This window comes from Athene cunicularia, assembly GCF_003259725.1.
Source record: "Athene cunicularia isolate RWA chromosome 3 unlocalized genomic scaffold, athCun1 chr3_part1, whole genome shotgun sequence".
Classification (NCBI taxonomy): domain Eukaryota; kingdom Metazoa; phylum Chordata; class Aves; order Strigiformes; family Strigidae; genus Athene; species Athene cunicularia.
This window is the reverse complement of record NW_020799097.1, coordinates 20,104,584-20,130,389: the sequence shown is the minus strand read 5'-3', so window position 1 is coordinate 20,130,389 and position 25,806 is coordinate 20,104,584. Positions and strand designations below refer to the sequence as shown.

The 25,806-nt window shown below is 36.8% G+C and overlaps 1 protein-coding gene across 13 annotated transcripts in view; it reads right to left on the bottom strand.

Moving 5' to 3' along the window:
- The window catches only part of MYT1L (myelin transcription factor 1 like), a 310,674-nt gene that overhangs the window by 42,673 nt on the left and 242,195 nt on the right, over positions 1–25,806 (bottom strand). For 9 of the 13 annotated variants that reach the window (XM_026844773.1, XM_026844772.1, XM_026844774.1 and 6 more), the window contains 5 exons: positions 22,165–22,412; positions 19,598–19,834; positions 17,752–17,873; positions 17,327–17,389; positions 16,761–16,829 (listed from right to left, as the gene is read on the bottom strand). In XM_026844773.1, the coding sequence (XP_026700574.1) occupies positions 16,761–16,829; positions 17,327–17,389; positions 17,752–17,873; positions 19,598–19,834; positions 22,165–22,412 (739 nt within the window). The remainder of the gene's footprint in view (positions 1–16,760; positions 16,830–17,326; positions 17,390–17,751; positions 17,874–19,597; positions 19,835–22,164; positions 22,413–25,806) is intronic. The other 4 variants (XM_026844768.1, XM_026844769.1, XM_026844766.1 and 1 more) reach the window with 1 other exon arrangement.

Below are 25,806 nucleotides of genomic sequence, written 5' to 3'. Positions count from 1 at the left end.
GCATTGGATCCAGTGCACCTCCAGTAGGAATGGGCAGGAGACCAGGGGATCCAGGCAAGGATCACTCCCAGCGGGGCATTACAGAGCCCTCTCAGAAGACACTGGAGGTTGGAAACATGTGTAGAATAAAAGGATTTATTGTTATTACTTTCACTGTACAGTCTTTCTGTCCATGAGGGAATGATGCCAGGCCTATGGAGCTAGTCCAGGCATGAGACTAAAATAATTTTGGCTCAGAGGCTTCATGGAGTTACTTCAGTCTCTCCTATCTCTGCTGAGATTGTTCTGTCTCTCTCTTTGCCTCTAGAAATCCCCAGCATTTGAATGGTTCTAAACTGGGGATGGCTGGCTTCATACTCTTCTCCTTAGGTAAAATTTAATTAATTCCCTGACTTTCTGCATGTGGAATTTTTCCGTCCATAGCTGATGGTATTATCTGTATTGCATTCCAGCATTTTTTGAACTGTGTGGGGGTGAGAAAGGATATGATATGTTTTTTAATTACACTGAAATCCATTTTCCTATAAGCAGACTAAAATGCATCATGCTGGCATTTAAAATATTGCTGTGCACTTGAATGCACAGATAGACATGATGCGTTTAAATTAATTATACTGCTTTAGAAAAAATATTCCTGTGCCTTTAGTTACCACCTCTGCGTGCTGCCTGTTCTGCTAGCAGTCAGGACTTCCCAGCTTCCCAGCAGCAAGTGCCATGACGTGCTGCCCGCTGTTCTCACATCTAGCACCAGCATATATGGCCTAACATGCCAGTTGCCAAAGGCATGGTATGTGCTTAATGTGAAATAGCTTCTGTGTGCTACCCAGGGGGTGCTCCGTTCACAGAAGCTGCCAGGGGGAAGCTGTGAATCAGTTCTCTCCCTGGGCACCTTGCCCACGCTTTCTCTCCTGCCAGCATCGCTTGCCTTGGAGGCAGCGCCGGCCAGCTGCAGATCCCCTCCCCGCAGCACAGAGCACTTCCTGGCACCAGGGATGAATCAGTTCCAACATATGCAAATTCAAATGTTCATTTCCAAACACCTCAGCCTTTGGAAAAAAGCTTCATTTTTATACTGAAGGAATAACATAAAATGATTGAGGCATGGATTAAAATGCAGGGGAAGATAGCCTTAAGAGAACATGCCCTACAACTAGGAGCAAAGCCATGCAAGTTCTCTTTCTCCTAATGGCACTGCTGCAAGCCTGTGCTTGAAAAAAAATCCCACAGGTTTTTTTTCAGTAATTTTGGGTAGACACATTTGTTTCTGAAGGAGAATGCCCTATTCCTGGTTGTTCTGTTAAAATGGGAATCATTAAGCGTCTCCGGAATACCTGCCACACAGTCACTGCACAGCAAGATTGGTCCAGTCAAGGTTTGCAGAACATGATTTCTCTTGGTCCCCATATTCAAAAATGGGCCCAAGAGAAGCACTTGAAGGCAAAAGCACTGCTATTGTTTATGTTGTATACATATAGATTTTGGTATTCTTCACCTTAAAAGGTGTCTTCAAAAGCTCATAGAACTGGCCTAACTTTTCTGTTAATGATGCAAATGGAAGTTTTAGCACAAAATTAAATTACAGTTAGGCCAAATGCTGAGTACTTTGAAGATTAACTCTTTATAGTAGGGAATTTTTACCCTGATAAGAGATTTTCATTATGGTCAATAGCCTGCTGGTTGCCTTGAACACCATAAATTATCAAAAGCATCATTCTTGAATTGTTGTTCCTATGTTGCTGCTTCTTCCATGCTCTGCTCTTTTGTACTTCATGTAACTTCTCTCAGGTGAAGCAATTACCAAAGGGTCTGGTGGGCACAGCAGTATGATCTAGAATCTGTCACTTCCTGACAGTTTCCTGGAGGTTTGGGATGACTTCAAACTCTACTGATCTGGAAGACTCAAAATGGTCAACATCTCCCCAAGAAATGCTAAGAAGAACTACTAGATTAGGATTGCTAAAAGCAGAGGAAACAAATCAACAACTTTCATACAGTCTGCAGTTTTAACAATCCTCTAAAGTCACTGGGAAGAGAATGGGCACAACCAAGCATTACCATTCCTTAGCTATTCTGTTCATTTGTTTTTCATTTGAACAAAAGTGTTTAACTTGTGCAAATTCTTGACGAAGAGAAGGACTCTAGAAGATCACAGGAAAGAAGACAGTTGGATCAAATGTAAGGGGGAAAGAAAAGGCTGAGTGGGAAGGATGGAAAGAGTAAGAGCATGAAGAAAGTCCAATTTATATGTCCTCTTTCAAAGTAGTGTATCAAATACTGTTACGAAAGACGATGGCTACAAAATATTTCTAGCCCTACAATAATTAAGAAAGAAGCAGGATTTCTGACTCTAATGAGAGTCCTCTCAGTCTAGAATTATGGCAAAGCCATAAATCAACAGGATTGTAAACATCTTTGAGTTATCTAGGAAGTGTATCATAGGCAGCATGAAGGCTCAGAAGTTTGAGAAAAAAAACTCCATTAAAATAATCCAAGTGACAGAAAATGTAATCAGCTGGAATTTTCTTCACTATTAACAGCTTGTTTCTTACTCTCCTGTTTCAAAAGAACAATTAAAAAGATTATTTTCAGTGCGCATTCAGAAAGATAAGGTACACACAATAGTTCAATGCAAAATGTGTTTAGATGACCAGTTGCATCTTAAGGCTGAGACATGTTTTGTTCCATATGCAGTCACTGCACTATGCCCATTTAGCACCGAGAAGTGCTATTGTACCATGAAGTTTCCTATACTGGCCTTTTAAATCTCTTCTGAATGTATGTGTTTCTGTCTGAAAATATCCATGTGCCATCCAATAACGGGCAGATTAACACTTGGATAAGGGAAGCAAACTCTCAAGGGTTTCGCTTTTCCAGAAAGATAAAGCAGAGACACTACTTTCTATTTTGGGGGTGAAGAGTCAACAGCAAAAGAGTAAAAACCTTCAGTTTTTGTTTCATGAAAACAAGCAGCTTTTTCCCTCTAGGCCTAAAAACATTTGTCAGAAGCCCAAGTGAGGAAATGTGAAAATACTGAGTGTGAATTATATCAGACTGTGAGAGGCAGTCTGGTCTAGTAAGGCGGCTAATGAACAGTACAGCTAAGGGAAATCCAGTTTTGTCACTGATTTTCTGTGTGAGTTTATTCTAATTTTTGAGCAATTCTCAGACATGCTTTAATTTCTGGTGCAAGTGACTGGAGACACATGCTCCATCTACACTGACTTAACCTCATCATTCACTTGGATCTACCTCAAGCCTGAAATACGAAGCAAGACTTAATTAATACTGAAGGGAAAAATTCTTAGGGTGAGTCCAGTCAAGAACCCATCTGCAAAGAGGACAGGTTGGGCATGACCACAGATAGGCCCACTTCTACTAGCACTCCATCCTACTGACTGGATGTAGTCTCAGATTGTAGACAGTGGGTAGACAAATCCACCGTAATGAAGCAATATTTAGGGAGGTACAATGTCTTTGTATTCTTCCCAGCACTCTGAGAACTACAAACACTAAGTTGCAAGTTTGTGTTGTGGCAAGATGTTGCGGAATGTTTATAGGCCTGGAGCACCTGATATACGAGACTGAGAGAGCTGGCTTGTTCATTCTGATGAACAAAAGTGTTAAAAATCCCATTGCGTCTACAAATATCTAACAGGATGGTGGGGTGAGCACATAGCAAAAGTTTTCTTAGAGCTGCACAACTGAAGAATGAGAGGCAGCAGGGACAAGGTTCAGCACAGAAAAGTCCAATTCATTATAAAGCAAAATAAAAAAATACCATCAGGCTGGTCAAACACTGGAACAGGCTGTGGGAACTCTAACCTTAGAGTTACTCAAAACTTGACTGAACAAGGTTCTGAGCAACCTTCTCCAACTGGACTTGGTCTGAGCATGCATTTGGACTAGGTAACATTTGGAGGTCCCTGCCTATATGGTCTTATAATTCTACAGTATGTCTTAAAAGCTGTATCAGAGAGCATACCGTTTGGCCTCCTATTGGCAGTACGGATGCAACCTCTCCATACAGACTCATTTTCAGAAGGAACAAGCACTATCACTCTACTTGATTACAGTCCCTTCTTGAAAGTTTAAGTTCAACCATCAGCCAACACGTTGGAAATATCTGTATATTTCTTTGTATTTGTATATGTTCTTTTCTGCAACTGAAAATGATGGCTTTGAAGTCCCGTTTGCAGAGCTAAGGAATGGTCAGAAATTCTCAGTGAGGTATGTAAAGTGGATCACACCAAACATCCTGATCAGTGTGTGTGCCTAAAGAGAATACTCCCAGTTTTTACTTCGGGCATTCATCTGCCTCTGTTTTGGAGTGTTCTGTCCCTCCTATAAGGATGTTGCAGCTGTCTGGGTGGCAGTAAAAGAAACCATGGAGCTTTTAGTATGGTATTCAATAACCTGAAATTGGTGCCATTTCACCCTAACCTGTCAGGCTGTATGAGGCAGTTCGCACATTATGTGAACAAAGGAGACATCCCTTCAGTGAGGGCAGGAAGCTCTGGTAAGACCATTAAAACTGTTCCAAGCTAAACTATTTCTTCTTTTGCTAGAATCTGAGACTGTAGTGAACAGCACTTAAGTAATAATTCCAGCTTCATAAGAATGTTCCAAGGTATCATTAAGTAGAGCTCTCGAAAATGAATTGTGCTTTTTATTGTCATGGGATATGCTCCAGTGTCTTTTCTTACTTTGGCCCTCCTCACTTTCTCCTTAAAGTTAACAAAGGCAGAAAGCTCATGCTTTTGTACAATTTTCCCTTCTACAACTCCCATAAGATTAGGCAGTGCAAGCTGGGTTTATATTGTAAACATTTCATGAAAGAGCCACTTTAATTTTGCAGTCTAATAGCTGCAGGAATAGTTTCCTAAACAGCTGTGCAGAGTGCTGGAGAGGTTGGAGGTTACAAACAGGGATAAATGGCTGTGCAGCAAAATGGCACTGTGTGACTGCATACCACGGTGTAGAAAACGGGTTGCTCGCCCAGAAACACTTTGCTCACGGTTGGGAATGCAGGCAGAGAAAGTGCTCATGCTCTATTATACCTTAGGGCTCAGAGCTCTCATGTGCTGCGGAATTAGAAAAGCAGCCTTGAGTGAGAGGCTAACAACTTAGCTTACATGATTTTTACAAGAAAGAGGTTTCCCTCTGATTTTTTAAAGCAATAGACCTCTTTTCCAAAATCACTTGGTTGTGTATGCTTACAGCAAAATAGCCCTGAGGATCAATTTACTGCTACTTACTCTGATTTCTAATTCACTTGGTTAGTGTTACAGATCTTGTCTAAATGTTAATTCACGCTTTTCACTTTTCAGGGTGACGAAGAAAAACCTAACTTTCTATTTTTTACATCTTGTATTCAAACTCTTGACAAAACATTTTTAAAAAATCATTATCCTCACAAACATTAACTGCCCTCTGACAAGGATCTGGGATAATAATGCATGGAGCAGGAACATAGCTAAAACACAAACACTGTTTTGATTAGCTCAGGGGTTGTGATCCCTAACTATACATGACATGAAAGAAGAGAAACATCTTATTAATCTCCCGGCATGAAGTAGGGATAGGCAGAATTCCACTCTCAGTACCCATCCGGCCATAGGAAAACCACTAATTTCAAGATGAATATAGCATCTCAGGAAGGTCAACTGAAAGACTGTGGAACAGGTTATCAAGCAAACTACATCTTATAGAAATGTCTCCCATAGGTTGCCACTTCACAGTACTCATTGTTGTGGACTGTATCTCTGCACAGAATTTAATCCACTGGCAGTGTCTTTAGAAACTGACAATCCCCTTTTGTATGGCAAGGAAAATTTATAAGAAAAAATACACTTTGAATAAATATCTTATTCATTATATGAACTTTACCTCTGAATGGAAAGTATTTTCATTGACATGAACAGACAAAAAAAGTTTTTCTTCGCTTTTAAGACAATTCCACTACCTTGAAATAATGTCTTTTAAACTTTACGATGGAATAAAATTATTTTTGAGATCATTCCTGATTATGTAAAGTTTTTATACAAACATATAAACCACAATTGGTCATTAACAATGTGTATATTATGTAATAATGTCGTACATTAACATTCACAAGAATTCTTACAAAAATTTGAGATACATGGTCCTGACTTATTTACTCATTACCATTTGTGAATCAGTAGCATTTACTCTGGGTTCACTAGAGTCAATACCAAAATTTGCAAAAATGGAATTGAAATTTCGTGAACTATGGTTAAAATATTATATTCTGGATACAAGTTTTGCATACAAACTGGTAGACAATGCTCATATGCATTAAATAATACTTATTTTTAATTTACAGAGGTATCTTGTATTAAATAATAGTCAAATAAAAGTTAAATAATTTCCTTACCAATATTTGACTAATTAATACCTTAAAAACACCTTTTTCTTCTAAAACAAGTAATGATAGGACTCTATCTATGATGGCATCAACCTGAAACTGCTACTGTCAAGTCTAAGGAGTACAAATTCTGCTCATGGGGTTATGAATGGAATTTGGCCTTATAATATTGTTCTCACACCATTACAAACATGCTGCTCATGGAAAGCTTTTCACAGTTACCTAATCTCAGATCAAAGGCCAGCTAAAGGCAGTGAGGTTTTCCAAATTTAAGAGGGCTTTGGATCAGGTCTCAGGAAAGACTTAGAATCACTGAAGGTCTTTTTCTGTGAATGGGAGTGTTGAGGATTAAACCTTAGCTGGCTTAAAAAATAAAGAAAAAAAAATTCTTAATAATTCCATTCTTTCAGATTCTTCACACTGAAGTCACAACAGATGTATTGGGTGTTATCCAAAAACAAGGCCCTTGCCCGTCTTCCATTATGCCTATACTTATGGAACATACTTACACTTTTCTGACAGATGTTTCTTGATTAGTGCATCAGAGGAAAACAAATCACCACCTACAATGGTTCCTGGAGAAGCCTTGAGGAAAAACCCATAATCTATCATTTTTTAAAAATTATTCAATTTTTTTCATATCAAATTTTATGATTTCCCCATTTTTTCCCATAATCTGTTTATAACTCTTATTCATGGGGACAAAAACAGTGATTTATCTCTGCGGTATCCAGTATACCCAACATTTACAGCTTTTAAATTAAAACTTATTTGTGAAATGCACAGCAGTTAAAATAGCAGATATTGAATTCACTCCCTTTTAAAGAATAACTCTGGTATTTTAAAAGAAAAATATACAAATATTTTTAAGAAATAACCAAGATGTTTTTTCATTTTTATATCATCTGATATCATGTCTGATTCACAACTGAATTATAGATTTAGATCATATAGTGAAAAAGTAAATTATATGCTGTTTACCTATTAAACTCTGAATTCAGCATTCAGTAGACTGCATTTAATACAGGGTCATTTTGAGTTTTAGCTATTATCAGTTTATGCAAACAAACAAAAAATCCCTAAATTCATAGTTTTACAGGCAAAATGAGTTGTCATGATTTTCTAAGTTTGCTTTAAAATGATTTTTGTGTGAATTATGTGTACAAGAAAAGTGCCAGACTGACTAGCCTGAAAAAAATAGTTCTCTACCTGTAACAAAATAAAAACAAGAAAAGAAAGACTATGACTTGATTTTCTTATGCACTGCATCTCTTATGATTTGATTCCTTTTCTACTTAAACCAGAACTGCTCCAGTATCTAATCTCTTTTGAATAAATTACATTTATAGCTCTTTTAAGCTGATCATATGCTTTCATAATTATGTCCCCATTAATTTGCAGTCTGAAAATTTGGAAACTAGATTCCGTTCATCTCAGTGTACTGTTAACTCTGAAGCTTGAAGATGGCATTTTAAATATCACTTTGATTGACTGACTACTTTACAGCTGGTCATTTTAATGAAACTATGCAAATAGTATAATTCTGGAAACTGCATCTTAAATATCATTTATTTAGATTTATTTTTTTCAAGGGTCTTTTTTTTCCTTTTTACCACAGTCCAAAAAATAATAGATAACAATAGTAATGTGCTTATACTGCAGTCCTCCTCTTCCTCTTTATTACAGAAAACAGATACCGCTGAAGCTGAGTGCAGTGTAAGCACAGTCAAGCATATAAAAATAATTCATGATGGCCAGTGTTAAAATACTCCTCAAAATCTAAGGTTGTTTCAAACAGTGTACACCAAATGAGCCCAAGCTGAAAGAGCACTGTGTCGTTATCTGTGGAAGGAGAGAAATCAGCAGACTTTGAAGCAGTGGAAATTCTGTCTGTGTTAGAGTTGAAGAGCAGTTTTTACATGCAGATGAGCAAATGTAAATTCCACTTACTGGGAATACAAAAAATATTGTAAAAGAAGATTACGATGAGGTGTTTATGAGGGATATGGGATATTTTAGAGATATAAAACATTGATAAAGATACTACAGTGCTGCAAAAAATGTGTGCTACATAAAGTCCCAATAGCACTGAGATAAAAATAAAGGGGTGAAACTTAACTGCATGGTAAAATCAGATGTTACTGTGCAGATACAGACACCAAGTAATTGAGTTAGAATTGGCCATTCTAAGAAACCAAACAATGCAAGGAATTTTATAACTTCAAAAGATTTAAATAAGGTAATCAAACATGAATGCTAACCCAAGAGATCAGCTGAGGGCACCTGCCCAGATCATCACTGTTGTATCTTAGCGTAACTCCACTGAAGGCAATGGAGCTATGCTAATTTACACCAACTGAGGATCCAGACAATCATATTTAGGACTTTGAGTGACAAAATTACTTTTACTTTGGGGTACATATTAAAGGGTTTTGGCAAGTCTGACCAAACACAGAAAGTGCAAAATACTGCACTTTTAATTCCCCTTTTAGCAACTGTATAGGTTATGCAACTTCCCATGGGGATTGCCTCAGCACTTGGGATATACCACAGCATCATGTTGCAGATCTTTGAGGATCTGGATGGAATGAGCAATTGGTTATGATCTGTTGATTTGAAGCAAAAATGATCAACATCACAATGGCAGTTTGCACAATAACCAAATTGTGCCAAAGAAAAGACCCTTGAATTGAATACAAGCAAATGCCAGGCTGAATGAGATTAATTATGTAGGACACATTCAATGACAAAGTATGACCAAACCCAAGGAAGGCAGAGGCAACTGTACAAATGGAAAGACTCCAAGACAAGAAGGCCTTAGAGAGATTCATTGGGCATATTAACATAACTAAGCAAATTCATTGATAATTAATCACAATTAAGTGCTTCTCTCAGAATAGATGCTTAGGGACTGCACAGAATGGCACTGGAATGACTGACAAGAGAAAAGTTTTGAAAATTAAAATGAACTGTCAAATAAACATTCACACTGAAATATTTGGTGATTAGTGAAGAGCTTTGGAACTAAGGGTTTATCTTCAAAACTGCCTAAGTTGTTATTGCAGACACTGAATTCCACTTTCAAAGTTAGGCATATAGAAGTTGCAGGGATGTGGATACCCAGCACTTACATTCCTTTTGAAAACAAAGTTTAGACTCTTTAATCATACAGGTTGTTTTGAAAAAGTTACCGTAATTCAGGGAATGTTCATCTGAATTGAGACTATTTTGTGTGATAACTAAGTGGTAAATGGTTTTAAATACTGATTAAAATTCAAACAGCAAAAAAGTAGAGCTATCAAAATCTTTTGTTTTAAATAATCAAGAACCTGAAGAAAGAGGCCATAAACTATTTGAGTATTGTAGATGCCACTATGCAAATGAAGCCTCTAATTTCAGAGCATTTCATGGTATTGAAAGCTTACTAAGGCCCTGATTCTGCAAGGTGTTTCATGCAAACAATTTTGAGCCTGCATGGAACATTTTGCAGCATCAGAGGTACTGATATGCAGATGGCTTTTAAGGATTTTTTTAGAGAGTACATGCTTTTAAGACCACCTATCAGTAATGAAAACAACGATGAAGGGTCTTATGTAAACAAAACTCAAGTACTTTCCATTTTGGAGACAAAAGTTGACAAACTTAAGTGAGAAAAATGGAATGACTCAACCTTACCAGAGTCTGAATGAATTATTCTAACAGAAAAAAAGCCCAGCCACTTCCATATGTAAAACTTATTGCGACTACAGAGATGAGGTTGCTGCAGATGATGGGTTTCTATACAAAGGACATTATCATAACACCACACAACATGAGGTTGGAAATGCTAGGTATAACCTACAGTGCCCATTTGAGTATTGAGAAGTGCAGGAACAGAGCCCAAGGTGTTCTGTTCTGGCCAGGCATGCATGCTGCCATCAAAGATAAGGTATCCAAGTGGAAATCTGCAATAAATACAGGAAACAAAAATGCAAAAAAAACCCACTGAAACCACATGAGATTCCTAATTTCACTTGGCCCAAGGATCTAGTTGAACAAAACGGGAAAGATTATTCCTTACAGATGAACTAATATTGGGGATCTATGTTCCTTGGTTTTGTTTTTAATAATTTAAATTAGACTTGTACTCTAACTTGCAATTTAATAACACATTTTAAAAATGCAGTTTGTTTTACCATTAACATTGCAGATAAGTTAATAAAAAAATATCATTTACAAATTACTCACTCTAGTAAATTTTTAACATAACTCCAGTCCTTGCAATCACATTTTCTATATAAAAGTTAGCTAAAACATCAAGGAACTTTAAAAAGTATCTGCAGATTCAAAGGATACATACTTAGCATCAATGGAGTATTTTGTTATAACACAAGTTTACTTACTAGGCTCAACAACCTCAGTATTCAAGAAAACTGTAATGACAACTTCTATTAAGTTTCCCATGTAGAAAAAAAAAAAAAAAAGACATAAACAACAGGGGTAAAAAAAGTGATAATAAGAATGGAAATGGTTATCCCTTTGCAACAAAGAGTAATTTTCTAAGAGAAAAGTGAGTGAAAAGTATATAATGGGTCATAGCCTTACTGAGTTCTTATAGGAGGACAGATGTAATCTCAGCAGGAAAAGGGAAGGGAAGGCAAAGCAAGGCAAGGCAAGGCAAGGGATAACACTCCTGTGCAGATGAAGCAACAAATGTACGCCCAGGCACTGAACATCAGAAACACCTCAAGTAGCAAACACAAGATGTAGGTGGAGAAATCACTTGAGCAGCTAAACAGATGTCTGCAGAAATAACTGTAAAAAGTGACTGTATATTGGGAGAGCTATCAAGGTTCAGAGTATAGGTACTGATAAATGTCCAAGAATAATCTAGCTACCTGTCTAAAGAGGGGAATGTTTCTGTGGTGTTTTACTATGTTTGTTTCTGCATTTTAATTTTGTATTTAGAGGAGCCCTATTTTTTGCCAGATGACTAAAGCAAGGAAGAAAATACTACTTTTTTCCAGTAATATTTTACTTTATATATTCATCAGAATAAATACAACATAAGCTTCTCTGTTTCTGGAGGATATCCCTTCTTCCCAGTTGCTAGTTCTTGCTGAGCAAATGGCAGTAAAATTACACCAATAAAAAGTGAATATTAGAGATTAAGAAGTATGAACTAAGGATATCCTTTCTATCCAGAAAAAAACTGTACTGAATGGAGTTGTCCTTCCCAGAACAGCTGTGGTTAACAGGGACACCTTCAGAGAAGCTTACTTTTCCATCTGAACTGAATGGAAGACAATGCTAGGATGACACATCTGGGAATAGGGAAATAAGGATAAAAGGAAGATAAAAGAAAGAGTAGAAGATGCCCACCAAGAATATGAAAATTAGGGCAGAATGACATGGAAAGAAGAAGGAAGCACAGAAATTCTAACTCTTACTTCACTGTAGAGAATGCGCAAAAATAGACTGAGATCCTCACTTTGAGTTAAGAAGAGATGTGGTAAAGAAAAGCTCTCAGGCTTCATTTAGAGAGGGAAATAAGACTGTACTCCTCCCTGTAAGTGCCATAGGAGAATACCAAAAGATGTTCACCATAGAAAACATTAACATGCAAAAACCTACACAGAGAGACAGATGCTTCGGGGCTGAAGGACTGGACATATTACAACAGTATTGGATCCAAACTTGTAGGCACTTGGTTGAACTGTAAATCTTTTTGATGTCAGAGTCTTTAATATAAACACTAATGGTATTTTCTGGCAGAAAACTGACCCAAAGAAACAAGGGTAAATGTTGACAATTTGATAGTCAGTTGCATGGTAGACCAAGCTAATACTTAGTTACCTATGACCTTTGAAAAAACATTATTATTATTTTTACATCAAAGTAACATTAAGTAGAACTAAGTTTATAGTTTTCTGGGAGTTTCTGGTATCCAGGTTCTCTGGTCTCCGCACTGGCAGTACACTGCCAGTATACTGTTCTGAGTATGCTGCATTTTGACTGAGATCAATTTACTGATGGATCAGAATGTGTCCTTTCAAAAACAATAATTAATTTTGGTTTTAGTTTATTTTGAATAAGATTTAAAGTGCTTCAAAATGTTGGGTTTTTATAGTATTTATAATTCTACAATGGGATTACAGTTTTAAAATAAACTCTAAGTGTTAGGAAAACCTCCTATGATAAGGAGTAAATAAAGACAACTGATAAGGAAAAGCCCCTGGGTAAGATTAAAGCGGATTTAATTTATGAATATTTTAATATTGGTAGCTGTCACTGGGTGGGCTGTTAATTGCTTTCCCATCACAGTTAAGTTTATTCATCAATATAGTGTCCCTAGGTCCTTTAAAAATTTGTTGCTTTTCACAAGTATTATAACCAAAATCTTCATGCTGGAAAAGCCTGGATCCTTGCCAGATATTAATTTCTACAGAGACCCTTAAAGTTGTTGACCTCTTTTTTTTGCCAGCAGCAGCAACTGAGAATTAAAGCTGAAGAAATTCTTCTGTTAACTGGAGACCATTGACCAGGCCATGTAACTGCTTTCGCCTGCCGACAAACTATGAACAAAGACTCTTGTGTTTCCACTTTGGTGGGCTTTGGGTGAAAATGGAAAATCATACAATCTGCATAGTAAACTTGAGCAAGAAGACTTACAGAAGAGAAGCACGGGTGTTAAAGAATAATTATGCTGACCCTGGAACAATTTAATTGAAAGTTGCAGCATTATTATTCTGGGATCCAGGAAATGTGAATAATGGAAGCTATGGAGCCACAACTACTAAAAGGCAATATAGTGAGCATAATGTTAAGCAAAATAAACTTTCCTCTAACCTTTTCAGATTCTTATATTATTTTGATTATGAATGTTATTTAAATTATATTATTCATTAATATTATTTGAAGTGTCTGCTATTTTTTATTTTATTTGGGGCTTAAAAAGATTCAGTGTGTTAGCAAAATTCCAGTTAGGAAGCTGCATTATGCTAATTTTATGTTTTGTACAATTGGATTGGTAAAATGTGATATAAAGGCTTTACCAGTGCATATGTGATATCTACTACATAAGCTATGCATGGCAAAGCCCTAAATGTATGAAATATTTCCAAACTATGTAGTAGAGAAATACAATCCCTATGCTGCACTATCAATTCTTCTACCACACTATCGATTGTTCTCTGTACCCCACACATTAAAAAAGTATTTGCCAGAAATTTTACAGAGGTCTTTATGGATGACTGGAAACAACTACGTTGAAAACCAGAACAAGGAATAAAAGATGAAGAAGAGATGAGAACAGTACAGATTGGTAGGGACAGGACAGAAGGGATCTCAGCTTGGGATACAGGCAAAAAATATGTATACATTTCTCTCTACAGCCTGGGGCAGGTGCCAAGGTTACTGATTCTCTCTACTCTTCTGCTGTCAGCAAATATGTATGAAACACACCAGCAATGTTCCCCACCTCGTCCTGGTGCCAGCCCATGCAGAGCGTTATTCCTTCTACTGCTGTTTGCTACCACAGTAGTTCAGGTGACCTATATAGTGGATATCAAAAGCTCCCATGGTGGCTGCTGGCCTGACAGATAGCCAGTAGGATCCCACATTACAGAATTTCTGCTTCTTTTCAGCTTGCTCTTTTTAAAAGCAAGCAAATTATACCCCCAGACCTCACATACAGAAATATAACAGATGTAAACGAAGTACTTCACAGTTTAACAATTCCAAAATCAAAATCGCTTATGTAGCTTTGGTTTAGCTGTTTTGTGCATACGCATTATCATTTACATGATCACATCTTCTTCCATCTTAGACAGACAACAAGAGCATAAATGAGAGCTGTACAAAGGATGTTGCCGTCCATAGGACTGCTACTTCCTTGCTTTCGAATATATGTGAGAAATGTGAAGATGCTTTCTCTCTCTGTATCAACTTCAGCAGGATATAGAGATAGAGGACAATGAAAATATCCATATCATGGAGGCAGGAGATGGGCTGATTAGACAAGGAGCTTGAGACAGGAAGCAAGGTATTAAAAATGATGAAGGAAAACAGAACAGAGTGAATGGACCAAGTGGAAACTGTGACTGATCAGAGTTTCATCGGAAGAGAAAGGATAGCCCCATGGCTTGTTCTGGAACACTGGACTCTGTCCTGCTCTTTCGGTAGAGTTCGTCCCTTTTCACAAAGGTTCAATCACTCATCATGCAGAACTTCTGAATTCCCACAGCTTCAAGCAAATTCAGTGGGTACTTGGTTTGAACATACACAGTTTCCTACAATGTAAAGAACTCTGACAAATCGAGTCCTAGAAGTCTCAAAACTGAGCAATCAAAATAATATGCTTAAGTTTTCTGGCTTTAAAATGTTGATAATACCAACCCTAACTTGCTTAGGAGTATAACTGCAGATGAAAATAAATTAATTCTTTTATAACCAAGTTAAATTATTTAGGAAACAGTCAGATGCAATGGTAGTGACAAATGTGTGAGTGAATTAGTAGTTATACCTTGAGAGTACAGTTTGAGAAAAGTGCAGTGAATAACAAACAGGGCCACACATTGGACAATGAAGAAAACTGAAGAAATTCATTAGTGTCTTATGCAGCAAATACTGTCTGCCTTGTGCAATGAATAACTTTGTCATCCTATGGAAAAATATATGGTCAGAAAATGAAAGACTGCCTTGCAATAAAAATGCAAAAAGAGAACAGAGTTAAGTTAGCCTGATTAAAATTCTGGCACTTCCTAACTTTTCAATTCACTTAGAGTTTTCATGTGTTCAATAAGTATTATGATAACTGCTAAATAAATAACTTATACTAACTGCTAAGGAAATAACAGATGTTAAACCTAAAATTATTACTTTAAATATGACTTAACCTTGTTCTCTTTGCTTGGGCAGAACTTGAGATAGGTAGAGCAAATGGCAGGAGTGGGGTCTCAAGTTTAATTGATTTTTTTTCTGTCTGGTCTCTATTACATTGTCTTGACTGCAGATGCTTGAGAATGGCTGAGGAGATGGGGTAATTCAGGAACACCTTCCTAACACAGGTGAAAATTTTATTAAGGGTTAGAGCAGCAAAGTATGTGTTTAAAATATTATTCATGCTGCCCCAAGAGTTTTGTCTGTGTTTTGCTATGTAATTACATTTCCTCAAACATCTCTCACTTGACCCATCCCAACCCAAAATCCAGGTCCAAATCTGAGTTTCTCTGAGACTATGTGCCTGTATCTCACTCTGGTTACACACACATGTTTTCCCTGATCTCATTTACATCCTGTCCCTTCACATATCACATAATCTTCTAGCAGCATATAACAACATGATCTAAGATGATAGTTTCAAAATGTTATTTTTGACTGGGTGGGAATTAATTTGTAAATTTTGTACCTACTGTTTGTATGCAGTAACTAGAGCAGCTAAGATTAGAAAGCAATCTTACTTCAGCAGTTTTCTCTTGCTTGTTTTATTATCTTTCCCATGCTTTATATAAAGGTTTGGGTTTTTTTCATTAGGGTATGTACTGAACTGAATAAATGCTATTTAAAGCACTCATGTATGTTAAAGACAGAATACTGCTTAGCACGGCAGCATAAGCTATCCATTCATACTTTCCCTATACAATTTTTCCTCATTACTTTTGAACATATTTCCATGTTAACCATAGTATCAACTCAGGAGTACCACTATCTCACAGCACTAACAAATGCTATAGTTCTTCCACGTGTGGAGTTGCAGTCGAGCTTATGGTGCAGGAAGACAGATCAAAGCTAAGTCTCATGTTTCTCTAACTTTTATTGCTCACAATTGTCACTCCAAAGAACTGAAAGGAATTGTAAAGAATGCATTTTAAATAGGGGAATAACTAAATAAACACTAAAAAATATACTTAAATGAGAAAATGCATTAAGCTGGTAACAGTGATACAAACCCGGGGAAAATTTATGCAAGCATTAGGGAAAAACAAGTTGTTTTCCCTCTGATCTAGGTCTTAGAAACTACAGCACTTTACTGGTTGAGTAACCAGAAGTATTTCATCAGTCTAATCACATGAGACTTTTCTGTTCTAACTATGAAATTCAAACATTCAGAAAAAAACTGAATAGGAATTCAAACATTTGGATGACATTCCCAGAAATTCTGACTTTTGTCCATCCCTATCACCTAATGAATACACAAAAGGAAATACTACATCAACAGACTTATACATAGAGCCAGACTGTACGGAATTTATAGAGACTTCAATGCATGTTCCAAGCAGGATCAGGTCCCTCTGCAGCAGCTCTCCATACAGCGTTTGCAATTTCTGATAAACTATACACAATTTTCAGTCAAATAAATATTTATAAACTAAAATAATTGTTCTTTATATCTTACTTGAGTTCTTGTGAGCTTGTGGCCAGCATACTTCGAATGCTTTTGTCAGCCAAGGGACAGCCAGATAAACTGTAAGACATGGCAGGACATACAAGTAAGTTAATCTTCTCATTAACTGAACACTCCCAAACAAACACAACATAAAAATTAAAAAGTAAAAGTTTGTAATGCAGAAAAGCGATGGGGCAAGTGCTGTAATACTGAATTTTGTAATATAGTTAACCCTCTGAATATATTTAGGCATCAACATTACTTCCAAAATTACATACTGTAAATGTTCTTTTTGTTTGTTTGTTTATCTATGAACTAATAAAATGTAACAAAAATTATTGGAGATTCCTGGGTTAACTACTTAAATGCTTAAGAATACTTTGGAAATTTTAGTAATCTATTTAAAAATAAAAGACGTTTATACAACACACAAATTAGCATGCTTTTAAGATCAACATATATTACTCAAAGGGTTAACACATAGTTCAACGTTTTACTTTGACAGCATTGTTGAGGTAAGCTGAAAACAATAAATTGAAAAGACAGAATCCACCATGAAAAAAATGAAGTCACACCTTCTATGTGAGGCGTAATTACCAGTCACATGACCACTCCCATCACACCCTGGTGTTGGACATCTGCCACCAAACAAAAACAAAAACAGCCAAAATAGTAAGTATGTTTAAAAAAAAACTTTTAAAAGTTTCATTGTTTCCAGTTTAGCTGCAATGACTGCAAGGGGTTTTAAGCATCCTAATCGAAAAGCTGCAAAATGAACAGGTTTAAATGAAAATGGCGTCTCAATACAATATAGCATCATTAAGAACAAGCAAATACACGTTAGCTTATCACTTTACTTAACTGGCAGTTTGAAACATTTATATGCTGCAAATGTTGCATGCTCATACTGCAAGGCGTATATGTACTCGTTTGTTTAAAAAAAGACAAAGAGAGAAAAAGTTAAAAGGAGAAAAATAATTTCACCTCACATTATGCTTACGTTATTAAATCCTTTTTGCTGTCTTTGCATTGAGGGTATTTGGGTTTAGGACTTGGGATTGTAACTTCACCAGGATACCTTCTTTCTTCAAGTGCCTCTTGGAAAGGATCCAAATCTTCTGGCTACAGGCAAATATACATGTATTAGTTTCAGCTAGGTGAGGTTACAATACAAAGCAGAATCATCAGAATTTATCTCCTTTCTCCTATTCTGCCCGAGAAAATTAATGACATTATTTTATATTCTTTCACCTATTAAACCTTTAAATATTATTTGGATATTTCGATGAAGACTTCACAATATGTGGAATATGTAGTTTATTTAACCAGAAAAAAAATAAAAAAGGGCAAACCACAGCTTTTTCTACAGCTGTCATATTTTGTTTTAAAACAATCCGTGTTTTTTCCTAAAGTCACTGCAAAAGAGAGGAAAGGGAAAAATGCTGACTAAATACAGTCTCTTATGCATCCAAAAGCTGGTTTAGAACCTCTCAGAGATGGAACGGGAGCAATCTTAACATCTATACACCAAATATCAATCTAAGGCAGACCTCTATGGATCTGTCTGGCAAAATAGAATTATATAATTTCTAATTAACTTCAGAAATGTAATGAAGTTAATGTAATTAACTTCAGAACTTTTGCATTCAGAAATTCAAAATAATCTATTTCAGAAATGAAGTGGCTGAATGCATCGATTGAGTGATTCCTGCAGATGGTGCTATGAACACCACAGTAGAAATAGGGGGTTTTACTTCATCTGAAAAAAACAGTCTGTTTTACCTCACATTTCTTTGATAGTGACAGATTTCCTCCTAACTGAAATTAATAGGAAAACTGGAATTAACACCAAAGCTAGAATGCATTCAGTGTATCTAGTGAAAATGCCACTTTGTTATGTATCAAAGTTACTGAAAATCATTTAACGTTTTAATTAAAATCAGCAAGAGATGTGCTACACACAAAGGATTAGACTAATTTTCTCTTATAAACCAAGAAAAAACAGATACGGATCTCTAGAAGTCTCCAAACATCTAAACTGCATTGAGTGCAGGATTGTAAACTGCATAGTGTGGATAAGGGTTAAAACCTCGTGAACAAAAGCAGCGGCACTGAACCTTGTCAGCAGACCTTTTCAGTGTCCTGGCTATTCTAAGTTTTGAAAAGTAAAATAAATTCACTAACATATTTCTTTATTTGCCTCTTCTGTTTAAAGGGTTCTGCTGTTGACTTTGTATTATGAATTGAAAAGTAACACTGATTTCTAATATCCCTTCTTTGTATTCTTGAAAGAAAGTATTTCATTAGTACAGGCCCTTTCACACACAGAGCTATCAGGATTGTATAAATAATCCAGAAGAAGATTAGCTGAAATAGTTTAAAGCTTACATTATACTCTGCTGCTTTTGTTTAAAGTGAATTCTAAGTAATACATGCTTTCAAATACTCAGCGCATCATTTATGGTTTTCAAATTCAGGAGAATATCTTGTCTTGAGAGCTGATTATCCCACTATTGCACAGTTATGTCAATTTGCTTATACAGAGTAACGTAATCTGGATATAGCGAAACATCTTTACTGCAGAAAATATTTGTTAACAAGATGATGCTGTTAGAAAACATGATTCACATTCATGGTTCAAATGTTGTCTTATGGAACTTAGTCACAGATCAGATGTGTGCCAGCAAGATATAGTCCTAAAGATTAAACAGCAGAAAGTCCTTTTTGTAGAAAACCACCATTTTCATCACGTATTAATTTTGTTTCCTCTTTCCCTCCAAATTTCAGAAATTTAATGAACTACCAAAATTAGATTGCAACAGAACTAATAGATGAAAAAGACATACATTAATCTCTTTGGAATCATCTTCATCTATCCTACTGGGCTTCATTTTAGTGTAGTCCACTGGCAAGTCCCAGCAGTCACCCTCGTTCAGTTGGTAACACCGGTTATTCATCACAGCTTGTCGTTGCGGGGACATTGGCTCCAGTGGTGTCAAAATGGTACAGCAACCATCTCGCTGCCTCTGCTTGTTCATGCTGAGATCCAGCGTCCCATTTTCGTCAACTTCCATATCAGGATTCTGTCAAAATAAGAAAAATATTGTTAATTCGGCTTCACACTAGCAAACTGTTACCTCGTCTTCAATCTGATTGCCTAGCAGAATGATAAAATGCTTTTCCATTCCTGTATAGATTGTAAGCATTGAGCCCCCTCCCACACATAGCATGATGCTGTTACACAACATTAATGCTGTTAAAGTAGATTTCTTCCTGAATGGTTAATCTGATGTTTGGGGGAAGAGAGGAGAGTCTTCATTACCCTTCCTGCCACCTGGCACACAGGTGCAAAATTTGGAATAAAAAGGAGAAATCTCTAAAGGTATTTTCTTGATGCTGTCTTAACGTTCTTGATCTAGTCTGTGGCAGGTGAATATCTATGAGTTAACATCTGCATAATTCTTGTTTCCACTCCTGACACCTGTCTGGGTGATTAGAGTAACAAAAACCAGCAAGCATCAAATAATCTTTGTTTCTTTGTTTATTTAACATTAACAGTCAATGCTTGAATAGATAACGTCAGAAAATTAAGCAGGGAGGTAGGTAGCAAAACAAGTCCTTTTGGACACCATTTGACAAAGAGGAGATACATTAAAATTTCAGAGTTCCTTGCCTGCAGATGTAAATGTATTAACATTACATATATCTAAGTTTATAATCAATAAATTTAAGTAGCATAATAGTTGCAACAATAGTTGTGCCAATTTCTGCAGCAACTGAGGTGCTATGAAACACTGAATATGGGCTCTGACTTTTTCTTTTAGAGAAACAAACAAGGGTTGTCATATTAGTTGTGGAGAAACAAGAGAACTTAAAACGACAAATTCTAAAAAACTAAGGACAGATAAAATAAAAATGCCCAGAGAGAATCCTTCATCTTTTCAAAAATGAAACGCTCCATGAAAAATTTTGTTTCAAATCTAATATGAATGCGACTGACTTCTATGTCTGGTAACTTTCTCTCCTCTTGAGTAACAACAGAGTAGCAGGAAAGCACTGTGAATGCAAATCTCTCTTTCAGAATTACTGCCTTTTGTCAGAGCATGTACCTAATTGCTGCTATCCTGCTAATTTAATCTAGAAAACACGTGTGTATCTTAACCGATTCATTCCTACAGTCTCAGCATAGGATGACACATTAAGAAAGAGGCCCCTTCTCGTTTTGACACAGAAGATTTTTAGCATTTTATTCCAACTTTTCCCATTGTGTTGATATAGAAAACAACTGCATTTATTTACATGCCAGAAAGAGATTGGCCTCTTGAACAGTATTAAGTAAATGAATATAAAAAGCAGCATTTGAAAACAGTCAGCAGCCATTCTGGCTTAAATCATGACTATTACTAATACCTACTGCTATGGGTTTAGTTTTTTATGAATGATAAAGGGGCTTTACATGATGAGGGGAAGAAACCCTTTGTCTATACATAAAAGAACAGAACATGTCTGCCAGCTCAAAAGCTCTTCTATAAGCACAATAAAAATGTTTCCTCTGCACTGCATCTGCCTGCTTAGCCATCTAGTGGTCTCCTATAGGTAGCACTGTATTGTTTGCTGGTGCATGTTAAATATTAATTTCTTAACAGCTATGAGAGTCAAAACTTAAAGTTTATAAGGAAAAAACCCTTCTGGTAAATCTTCAATGAATGCTAATAGTGCCCTGTTTTTATTCATACATAAAGCTTAACATCAAAAGCTTTTATCTGTATCTGCAAAGCCATTTCATAAAATAATGGGCTCTATGAACATACAGCACATTAGTGACCCTGCACTATGGTTAAGCACATTTAAAGGCACCTGAACTGATCTGTTCATTTCAAATGTATTATGTAGTGATTTAAGAACTGTAAGATCATAGACAGGCAAGAAATTTTAACATACAAATAGCACAGATTTCTTTGTACTAGATCTTACAACCTTAGGTCCCATTTGAACTTTTAAATGAAAATACATCGTTAAATCTTAATCCTTTCCCAAAATGTATGAATCAGACTGTGTTTAGCAAAAAAATCAGTAGTGCAATTAATAGCACTTGAGCAATCCAAACATCTTTTATAATTATAGATCTCACTAGTAAGAGACAAATTAAAAAAAGGAGTACATGCTATCAGTATCATCAGTTTATATACCGATTGGGATTTCCCAAGATACTTGTGAGCAATTTGCATCTTTCTTCTTTTTTTTTTTTTTTTCCTCCCTGCTTTAGCAGAGCCACCAGATTATGTTAATTTTGAGGAAAAGAAAAAAAAAAAAAAGGCAAAATGTACTAAAGCTATTCTTCTATCTATCAGGGCCACAGAGCAAGTGCAGTAAAGAGAAATCTTCATCAACAAACAGAATTACTGATTTTTACCCTTGCACAGAGATCCTGAGGCTTAGTAGAGAGGTTCTGAGGCATCTCCCTGCAGCGAGTGGAGAGATTCAGAATAGCAGTAGCAGCCATGTGTGCTGCCTCCATGTCATGAGTATAGTCAAAGCTGCTCTTGCTGCAGGTACTGCTGGCACTGCTGCCTCCACCACAACTCATATTGCTGCTGCTGCTAGGGGCATAACTGCTTGTTGTGCTGCTGGTTGGACTTGAATTCTTACAGTAGCGTTTAGCTGTGGGAAGAAATATGACAAGGATGACTCAAAAGAACAAGCATTCTGCATAAGTGAAGAGAAAAACAAACTGCTGGAGGTGAAATTTATAATGAGCAACAGCAACTGATGCCAAAAAAAAAAAAAAATGCGCCGCAATAAGAATGATGGCTGTATTTCTTGATTTCTGTCCGTGACTTTTATGTGCTACATATGTGAGTTTGTATGAAATAACCTCCTGTAAAAATCTGCATGATGTGATCATGAATCATTCTGACAAACAGGCTGGATTTAGAAAACAATAAAAACACAGAAACACTGCTTTTACCCCACATATAGTCAGACAGAAGGTAGGATCTGCTCAGCACATTCACTGTTATTAATGAGGGGCAATAACGCTATGAGACCTTTTCCTATTTACATGAGCAAACTGTTAATTTAAGGCCTAGACTCCCCAGAGCTGCTGGAGACCAAGCCCACCGTAAGGCTGACAGGCTTGGTCTCTGGGCCACAGTGCTACTCCTATGTCCTTAAACACCCTGTGCTTCCTAAAAGGCTTCTTCTTCCTACATCACATTCAAATATTGTGACACTGGCCATCAGAAAAGAGAGGAACATGATGGAAGAAGAAAGGTGGTGGTCACATGTGAGTTTTACCATGGCTTGCCCAAAGGCAGAAGCAGTGGCTGTAAAAATGGAAACAGATATGAATGAAACATCCCCAACTTCAAACAACCCAGGCACCTACTACTCTTCATAAAAACAATAAGGACCAAAGACACCCCTTCCTGCTCACACTGAGGACAGCGGCACTCAGCCATACTCTGACCGACAGCAGCCACAAATGGCCACTGAAGAGCTAAGGCACTGACAGAGCTCACGTCCAGCCTATCTAATACAATGAGCACTCTTGCTGCTTTTAAGGAACACTCCTTGCAGCCAAAGGTATAGTAATAATGGAAAACAGCCCTATTAGCCCACTTATTTCTCCAATCCTCTTCCCAAATAAACTGTTTTTAAAGTGTTTTAAATTCAAGAAAGTGTGAACTCATCTCCTAAATCTAAAGTTTATGTATTTTCATTAAAAATTAAAGTCAAGGTCAGAGGATACATACATGCATATTCCAGCGACTACTTCCTCTTAAGATGGAAATGTATACTGCAGAGATCATACCTTATAGCACAGTATAACAATAACCAACTAGCATGCTGATTAGAGAGCTATAGAAAAAAAGGTCAGGCCCTAGCTAGAGCTCTTCCGTGATGGTCTCCATTTAAATGCCAGACTCTTCAGGTGTATTTGTCTCAGTAGACACACATATAATAATCTGCTCCCATGAGCACAGCCCATTTGTGAACCACAGGCTGCTTTCGTAGACAGGCAGGGTTCAAAAGAAGAATCTGAAAGCAAAATATCTTTGCTTGAGCTTATGTCATCCTCCTTTCTCTAAAAAAATGAAAAAAATCATGGCGTTATTTTTACTGTAAAGGAAATAGTGTTTCACTTAATTCATAACAGATGGAGTTTTCTCAGGAAAGCCACATAATACACAGGGTGTGATTTTTTAAGGGAAGTGAATGCTAAACATTCATCACATTTCATTGTTTTGAACACACAGTAGCACTACTCTAGCAGGGTATCCACTAATAATAAATCTGTGAACTATTTCTCAAGAGTCACTATTAATACAGCAGTCAGTGGCGGTCATTAAAAATTCAGCATTTATCCTTTGATACTTTGTAACTGTATCCAAGACACACAAGAATTTTCCTATATTTAAGGAAGGAAATAATTGAATAATTCAGTTTCTACTGTGTTAACACAGCAAGCACCCTGTACCACTGAACTTGTCAAATTAGAAATATCTTTCAGAATTCATAGGAACAAATAAGACTTCTGTCAGTTGCAAAAATGTTAAGTCTTGTTATAGCAGGTCACATTTAGACAGACGTAAGAGACATACTACATGGGAAATTATATATATATGACGATGTGTGCTAAAGAAAGGGAGGGAAAGAGGCAGCTTTATACAAAGGACTAACCATCAGAAACTCATGCAGGCTCTGATATGGACTCCTCTGTGGCCTTGGTCAAACTATATTATCCTTAGAATTCATTTTCCCTATAAAGTTGTGTCTAAAATTTAGTTGTGTTGTGATTCACTTGCAAAACACTTTGAAGATATAAAGTGCTATAAGAATACTATGCAATTATTAGCTTTTAGATAATTTAAGCAAAACTTACATAGACACAAGTGGCCATGGTTATTTCAACTTTACTGTAGCTGTACATTTTAAGATGAGTCACATAACCCAGACTATTCATCTCATATTAGCTTTTCAGGCGAAACAATGATCATCAATTTATAATGAACTTAATCAAGTTGCTCTCTAATGAAGAGAAAGCTACATGTTTCAATACCAGGTAATTCTGCTTGACACATCACCCAACCCTGTGGCACAGGTTTTGGAAGCTCTGCAGTCCACCTACGCTTTGTGATCCAGAGTGAAACTAAATGTGGAAAACACCTTCCCCATTAAATAACAGACACAGGTCTAACCAGCTGCATACCCAAACTGGCCTTTCATCAAACATGCCTGGGAGCTGATTACAAAGACCCTCTCAAAGTCTACAGGCTCCTCTTGCTAATTAACAATGGAGGAGTGGGAGAGACCCCAACAACACAAGAATCAAAGGAAGATATTTGGAGTGGAATTAAATTCTGCCCAGGAACCCGAGTATTACCTAAATACCGAATGTGTTACATAAATTGATTGCAGTTTCAAGACTTTTTCTGACTTGCACAATAAGAGATTCATCTCACCTAACTTCAGGTATCTGATTTAGTCATTACAGGCTTCCTATACAGGCAGTGGAAAAAAATAGGAACTCTCAGGCAATGATTCACCTGACCAATTTTAAATAAGTCCTTCAGGAGGAGATGAATTGATCAGAGATGTGTCTATCTTTCTCCTCTGATCTGAAATGAATAACGAGCTCTGATGTAGGTGCTGACATTATAGAAGTCTATATATGGTCAGATGAATCCCACTCCTAACATTTTCTCAGTGTTTAGATGGAAGGACCCGGGACTTGGTGGAATAAGAGGAGCTCCTACCACCGCCTGAGCAGCTGAAAGAGCTGCTGTCTCCTTTGCCTGCTGTGTCCAGCTGTTCTTATCTCTACTGTTGTATACCATAAGCTCAACATCCAATACAACTGGTTTCAAAGGAAAAACAAGCCCACAAACACAAGATTTCTCAAGAATTATCAAATCATCCTACCCCACCATACAAAGTATCCATTTCCTGTTTGGCTTTTACTGAAACTTATGGGAAAATAAATCAAGAAAACAATCCAAAGGAGGTGTTTATGTCACTCACAACCACACACTTATTGAACATATAATTCCTT